This window comes from Equus caballus, chromosome 1, assembly GCF_041296265.1.
Source record: "Equus caballus isolate H_3958 breed thoroughbred chromosome 1, TB-T2T, whole genome shotgun sequence".
Classification (NCBI taxonomy): Eukaryota; Metazoa; Chordata; class Mammalia; order Perissodactyla; family Equidae; genus Equus; species Equus caballus.
The window spans coordinates 175379085-175386205 of record NC_091684.1 but is presented as its reverse complement, the minus strand read 5'-3'; the positions used below and the strand labels follow the sequence as shown (position 1 = coordinate 175386205).

The following is a 7121-nucleotide window of genomic DNA, read 5'->3' as shown; positions in this document are numbered from 1 at the left end:
ATTCACCAAAATTCCTATAGTCTATAGCTTATTGAGTAAATATTTCTTCTATTTATCAAGAATGTCTTTTTATATAAGAATGGATTAAGAAAAGTAAAATTTTAAAAACTTCCACCTTAGAGAAGGTTAGACAATAAAGAAGTAGTCTGCTGAATGCTTGCCATTGATGAGTGTGCTCGACTATGGGAAAATGTATGTTGGGTGGAAAAGTATTAGATACTCATCAGAGAAACACAGTAGAAGCAGAAAACAGCAATAAGAACATTAAAATTCCTGAGAATTCCACCACCCAGAGATCTTCATCAATAATGCTTAAGCAGGTTGTCTTCCTCTGTTTTCTATGTCTTCACAGGATGCTGTTTCTTCAGCAGAATTGGGATTAGGCTTTTAGAACTCATAATGCCTCCCTTTCCATGACTCCTTCATCTTTCATCACACTGATGAGAGCGTTTGAAAATATTTATAACTGTCAGGCACAGGGACATCAGAGCCATAGTTCACTGCACCCCAGACAGAGACTTCTGAGCGCATAGGAATTATTAGGACAATTGGCATCCATTTCCCAATCACCTGGCAACAGTGACCCACATCTCTTGAGATGAATCCTCTTCCCAGAAAAGAGGCACTATGATTTGGGTAACAGTCCTCACCTCAGGTCCAGGGGTGCTACAAGACCCAAGCATAAACCAATCAGGCCACTCAATTCTGACAGTCCCGCTGATGGTTTGTTTTGGTCCAATGAATGTCAATTCCAGGAACTTTGCTCAAAATCGTGGGATAAGAGAAGCTCTGAATATTTACATTTAGAGGGGATTCTAAATATTCCAAAATACAAGGCTGGACTGGTGGTCAGAGAGGAAGTGGGGTTACCATTTGGGGTTTGGGTGTGTCCAGCTCTACATGCTGCTAAGGCAGGTCCAGCCTCTATCTCCCACCACCAAGCAGACCCCCACTACAGCCCTTAGCAACCAGTACTCTAACCACTGATGCTCAGTCTACCACAGCTGACCGCCATCTTCTCAAGGGCAGGAGCCCCCAGGCTCATCTGCCGGGAGCTAGCTTGCTAAATAATTATTCATGACTTCATCAGGATGGAAAAAGAGCCAAGAGCTGAGAAAAAAGGACATTCTTGATACCGTCACTGAGGGATTTCCAGAGTCCAGCTCCTCTGATGGCTGCAGCAAAGACTTCATTTTCTTGTTCCTTCCTTTTGATTTCACTTTGTGACTCAGGACCAGGAGTGCAAGTGTGGTGACACTGCTACTGTCATCTAACCCAAGCAAGAGAAATTCGAGAAGTCACCTTGCAGATGATGCAGGAAAAACCAGCAGCACAGGTGGAGGAGGTCTGTAAGTTCCTGGGCCACACCCCTGCCTTCCTCTTCCTGACCAAGTATTTAGAAGGAAGAACGACCAGCAGCTCTGATCTGGGCAGACTTTCAAGGAAGATGCAGCCACTCCTGCTCTTGTTGGCCTTTCTTCTGCCCTCTGAGCCTGCAACAGGTGAGTGACCATCCCCATGCCAGAGGCTCCAGCCCATTTAACAACATCCTCTGGACCCCTGACCCTTCCACCCAGCACAGTCACAGATTTTCCTCAGTTTTAGACCAAGAATTTTCTAGAACCCAGCTCCCATCCCAAACTTAGACTAACAAGTGTGATGCTGCATAGATACACAACAAGGATGGCAGGAAGGAAGGGTGTTCACTAAAAGCATGTGAGCCTCTCTCTTATCAACTGGAAAGTGGGCTGTTCATAGAAAGGCATTGGGCAGAGGAAATGGAGCTCTAAAAGACAAGTAATTAAAATCCCTCATTCCAACTCAGGAAAGGGCAGATCAGACAAATCAGCTGCAGTAGTGGAACTGTCACTGGAACCAGCTAAGGAAATAGTTTCACTTCCTGGTTCCCTCATCCCCTCACCCCTGCCCAGGAGAGGACCCCAGGGAGCAGTGGATCTCAGAAGGGGCTGGGTGACTGCATGCAGAGCTTTTCTGTTGCCTTGGCTCTGCCAGAGGCCCGGGGACCCCATTTTCCACCAGACCTCCTCCTTCCTTCCCAAGCCATAGGCTGCTCCACACAGGGCCCTCCCTACATGATGATGGCCTTCACTCTCACAAGCACGATACATGCAAAACCTCAGCAGAAAGCTAAGTGAAGGACATTCATTCACTTAGCAAAAAATGTTTACTGACATCCTAGAACAGCTTAGACCATAGCACATGAGGATTTCAGAAAATCCAACGCTGTAAGCTCACAGACAGATTATTAGATACGGGCACCAGTCGGGACTTTAGCAGAAGCTCAGAAGGGTCGGGAGACTCACTGAGACACAAGGCGTAGGCAGAGCCCTGTCCACGATCCCTTGGGGCTCCAGCATTTTGAAGATTGCACTTATCTCCTCCATATATGGTCTAAAGTAGGACAGGGACAACAAGCACTGCCCCCCCTTTTCTCACAGGGGGTTCAGAGGCTTGATGTTCAGAAGAGGTTATTCTGCTGCAAGGAGAACCTGGGAACACTGTCCCCCAGTATCTGCAGGGCACTGTAGACCCCACCCTCAATCACTATTTTCCATAGCCTTCTCAGCAGACCACAACTGCTTCCACAAAATCCATCTTTCAGTTTTTTCTTTCAGGAATCATCATGGGAGGACATGAGGCGAAGCCCCATTCCCACCCCTACATGGCATGGATTCAGATTATGGATGAGGAGATGCCCAGTAGATGTGGTGGTGTCCTCGTGCAAGAGGACTTTGTTCTGACGGCTGCTCACTGCTGGGGAAGGTGAGGGTCCGCAGACAACTGACACCTCCTGTGACCCCTACAGGGAGCCCTGTCCTCTGCCCAGGGGCTGCAGCCCAGGCAGCTCCCCCGACGCCTGGTAACTCAAGGCCATGAGAGGAACCATCTGAGAGCATGACTGGGCCATGGAAAGCAAGAAACAGGACAGGGAACCTTTGGGGTCAGAGGGTCAGAGGTGAGAGCAAGTGGCCCACTTGAGAAGAGAGACCACACTGGCCAAATAAAGCTGCTGTGGAGGATGAAAGCATGCATCAGGGTCAAAATGCAAACTCAGAGTCCTTTCACAATATTGCCTGAGGGCAAGAGAAAGCTTCCAGAATCCCTGCTCTCAGGGTCATTGAGAAGCACAGGGCACAGTGTCACTCAGCACTGGGCCCTTTTGTTGTCTCAGTTTCCCCTGGCTGCAGCCCTGCCCTCCCCTGGCTGTCACCTGCCCTTCATGGCTCTAGGGTTGTATCTCCTGTGACTCCATGCACCCACATCCCCACCCTGCTTTCTGTGTAGCTCAGTCAAGGTGACTCTGGGGGCCCACAACATTAAGAAGCAGGAGAGGACCCAGCAGGTCATCTCTGTGATAGAAACCATCCCCCACCCACACTATAATCCTAAGAAGTTCTCCAATGATATTATGTTACTAAAGGTAAGGGAACCTCCCTGCAGCTCTTGCTCACCTGGGTCCAGATGGCTTTCCCTCCCAATGGGACCTGTCCTTCATTCCTTCTCATCCTGACCACCTGACTAGTCCCAGTGGCTCTGGGGAGAGGGAAGTCAGTGCAGCCCAATCGCGGTGTCCAGGCCCAGGAGGCCAGTGGCTGAGCTGGACTTTCTTGCCTCTTCTCATCAGCTGGAGAGAAAGGCCATGCAGACTGCAGCTGTGAGGCCCCTCAGCCTGCCCAGGGGGCAGGCCCAGGTGAGGCCCGGAGAGGTATGCCATCTAGCCGGCTGGGGGCAAGTCAACCCAAGAGGCAGATTGTCCGACACTCTGCAGGAGGTGGAGCTGACTGTGCAGCAGGATCAGGTGTGCAAATCCCAGTTGGACAATTATTACAACAGTACCACTCAGCTGTGCGTGGGGGACCCGAAGGAAAAGAAGTCTTCCTTTAAGGTGAGACTGAGCATCTGTCTAGCTCGGCTCTGGGGAGAGGGGTGTTTTGGGACTTGGAAACCCAAGCAGTAGGGACTCCTTCACCCCCTAGACTCTGATCTTTCTCCTGGGAAGAGAAGGGGGCAGCAGCCAGAGTGGGGAATCACAGGCCTTCTGGGAGCCTCCCAGGGGCCTGAGATGCATCCAAACGTGATGCTGTATCCGGAAGATGAATTTGCAACACTCTGCCCCATGCCAGGCGCAGGTGTTAGAATACTGGTCCCTGGGTGTGCAGCAATCAAACCAGGTGACTCCTCAGAGCCGGCTCCCATCTTGGTTAACTGGCTCACCCTCCATGCTGAGTGTCGTCCTCACCTGCCTGCTTCCAAGTTCTTAAATGGTAGACTGAAGCACAGTCCCACAGCGCCCTTACGGAAGAGGATCCAGGACCTGGGGGAGGAGAGGGATCCACCCCTTGACTGAAATGAAGCCGTGACAATGTCCAGGGTCAGGACTGGGCAGCTGAGGGGCCCACAGGGTCCTGCCCTGCCCTCTGATTCCCCACATGGAGGCCATGCCAGGCGACCTTCACTGAGAGGGCACTTGGGATGCAGGTGGGCAGGAGTAGGGAGCACGGATTCAATCCTCCCCACTCTTGGTCCACAGGGGGACTCTGGGGGCCCTCTTGTGTGTAAGAACGTGATCCAGGGCATTGTCTCCTATGGACAAATCAGCAGGACATCTCCACGGGCCTTCACCAAAGTCTCAAGTTTTTTACCCTGGTTAAACAAAATGATGAAAAGCCTCTAACTGTTGGAACCAGGCCATCTTCTCTGGAGCTGATCCAGAATGACACCAGTAACTAAATAAATGTCTCTGAGCTGAGCAGGAAGGGCTGGTTTCTTGTTTATTCACTGACCCTCATTCACAGGCACCTACTCTGTCCTTAGAAGGCCGGTGACACAAATCTGCCATTTTCTGCTTTCTCCTCTTCCCCCTCCCACCACCACCTCCCCAAAACCTCATGCAAAGCTGTTCCCCAGCTCCTTCTGACCCACACCTTTCTCTGGGCTTGCCCTTCTGCCAGGGCTGCAGCTGAGCACAATCAGGAGAAAACATGAATCTCTCTGATCCTGGGGCTCAGGTAACCTTCTTACCTCCTTCCCTGTGTTACATGGCAGGAGAAAGGGGGACAACACCATGCGTCCTGGATACCAAGCAGGCAAGCCTGGGGCTGCAGCTCAACAGCATAGCCCCCACACTGGGGTGGGGAGAGGTGACCTGAGCAGGACATTTCTCTCCCACAGCCGGGGAGCTGGCGCAGTGTGGGGGTGGGTCTCTGGAGAAGCTCCTTGTTCTCACCCAGCCTGAGTTTCCTCCCTGCCCTCCTGTGACCTTGGGGCCCAGCTTGCCCTCCAGTCTCCTGGCTGCCCCTTCTTCTCCATCCCTGCTTTCCACTGAGAGTTCTCAGTGTCCACCAACTCCTGTCCCCTCCACACAAGGCTGATCTGAGTTGGCCCCATCCTTATCGCCCTCCTGCCTAAGAAACACAGAACCCTGTGTGCTTCCTGCAGGGCCTCTCGCCTGAGATGCTATTCCAGTTCATGCCCTGGCAGAGAGGGGCACAAGGGACCAGACACATGCTGGCCCCAGGCAGGGCCTGTGAAGGACGAGGCAGACAGTCTGCCTCTCCAGAACCCTTGCCCCATCTCTCACCTGGCATGGCCAGCTCAACCCCTCACATCCAGCACTGTATCACTCCACGTGCTCAGGGTGCATCGGTCACCTGGTCACTTGATAACCTGAGTCCCTTTCAGCCTGTCCCTCTGAGTCACTTCTGGCCTCCAGGCTACGACCCCTCACTGGCACCTAGGGCTGTCTCAGCCTTTTGAGTTGCCCTACCCTCTCTGCAGTAGGACTGGAAAGCACCGCTTTTCCATCAATAAACAAACACACCCTGATTGAGCTCCGAAGTGCCCCTCTCTGGGGAGGCACAGTAGACCTAATATGGACTGTCATCTGAACCCAAGTGACACTGACAATCAATGTGAGTTTCACCCAAATCATCTAACTCTCTCTCCCCCTTCACATGAACCCACATGGCCTAGGTCGCCATGGGAAATCCACAGGAATAAAGTAGTTGCGTTCTGTTTCTATTGCTGGTCACAGGCTGTGTGAGCGTGAGCACATGTGACTCTAGAACAGCAGGGAGTGCAATTTGGAAATGACATCAGTCATTTAGTTTCTAGGGGTGAAGTCACCACACTTTGTCCACTGGAGCATCCTCTTCACCTAAAGGAGAGGGCAGCCCGTAGGGAGGGAGAAGGGCAGTAAGGGCAGCCTTACATTCATTTCCCTTAAAAGTAGCATGTAGCGGGGCCGGCCAGTGTGGCGCAGACATTAAGTTCGCACGTTCCGCTTCTCCTCAGCCAGGGGTTCGCAGGTTCGGATCCTGGGTGTGGACATGGCACCGCTTGGCAAAAAGCCTTGCTGTGGTAGGCATCCCACGTATAAAGTAGAGGAAGATGGGCACGGATGTTAGCTCAGGGCCAGTCTTCCTCAAAAAAAAAAAAAAGTAGGGGCCAGCTCCGTGGCCGAATGGTTAAGTTCTCGTGCTCTGCTGTGGCAGCCCAGGGTTTGGATCCTGGGCGCAGACATGGCACCGCTCGTCAGGCCACGTTGAGGCAGCGTCCCATATCCCACAACTAGAAGGATGTGCAGTTAAAATATACAACTGTGTACAGGGAGGGGTTTGGGGAGATAAAGCAGGAAAAAAATAAAAAAGATTGGCAACAGTTGTTAGCCCAGGTGCCAATCTTTAAAAAAAAAAAAAAAGTAGCAGGTAGGAATGTCATTGTACAGATTCGATAGCCGTAAAAATTGTATTACGTATGTGCTTGAAGGCAACTAGAGTCAGACTCTAAACCCACATCCAATTGGACTGGCCGGAAACCTGGTCCCTGTGGTTACTGTACCTTATGCCTGTGGAGAATCAAACCAGAATCATGGATGTTCACATGGTCTGGAAAACTGGAGAAAGGCCTCTCCTCTTAGGGCCACCATGGTTACTGCTGCATCCATAGTTTCCAGACCACCCAGATTTTTCGACTTGAGGTTTTTGGCTTGGAGCCCACACATGGAATACCGGATCATTTACTGAATGAGGATCTCCCTGTGTTGGGCTCAGCTTAGGAAACACTCCCAGCAGCCATCTCTCCAAGGGCTTGCCTCTCAT

At 51.5% G+C, this 7121-nt stretch overlaps 1 protein-coding gene across 3 annotated transcripts; it reads left to right on the top strand.

Annotated features, from left to right (window-relative positions):
* Positions 1-1420: 1420 nt before the first annotated feature.
* Positions 1421-4696, top strand: LOC100053327 (granzyme B-like). 3 transcript variants are annotated; one of them, XM_070235452.1, is made up of 5 exons: positions 1421-1502; positions 2637-2784; positions 3307-3442; positions 3647-3907; positions 4553-4696. In XM_070235452.1, the coding sequence occupies exons 1-5, from the start codon at positions 1448-1450 to the stop codon at positions 4694-4696; spliced, it is 744 nt and encodes a 247-aa protein (XP_070091553.1). In that variant the 5' UTR covers positions 1421-1447. The 3 variants fall into 3 exon arrangements, with proteins under 3 accessions (XP_070091553.1, XP_070091460.1, XP_070091492.1); XM_070235359.1 differs by having other exon boundaries at positions 1448-1502; positions 3647-3712; XM_070235391.1 differs by lacking the exon at positions 3647-3907 and having other exon boundaries at positions 1448-1502.
* The last annotated feature ends 2425 nt before the right edge of the window (positions 4697-7121 follow it).

Excerpts from the sequence above, each read along its gene's own strand:
- LOC100053327 (XM_070235452.1), top strand. The coding sequence starts at position 1,448 with ATGCAGCCACTCCTGCTCTTGTTGGCCTTTCTTCTGCCCTCTGAGCCT. Across the intron at positions 1,503-2,636 it reads GCCCTCTGAGCCTGCAACAG|GAATCATCATGGGAGGACAT; the intron begins GTGAGTGACCAT and ends TTTTTCTTTCAG. Across the intron at positions 3,443-3,646 it reads ATGATATTATGTTACTAAAG|CTGGAGAGAAAGGCCATGCA; the intron begins GTAAGGGAACCT and ends TCTTCTCATCAG.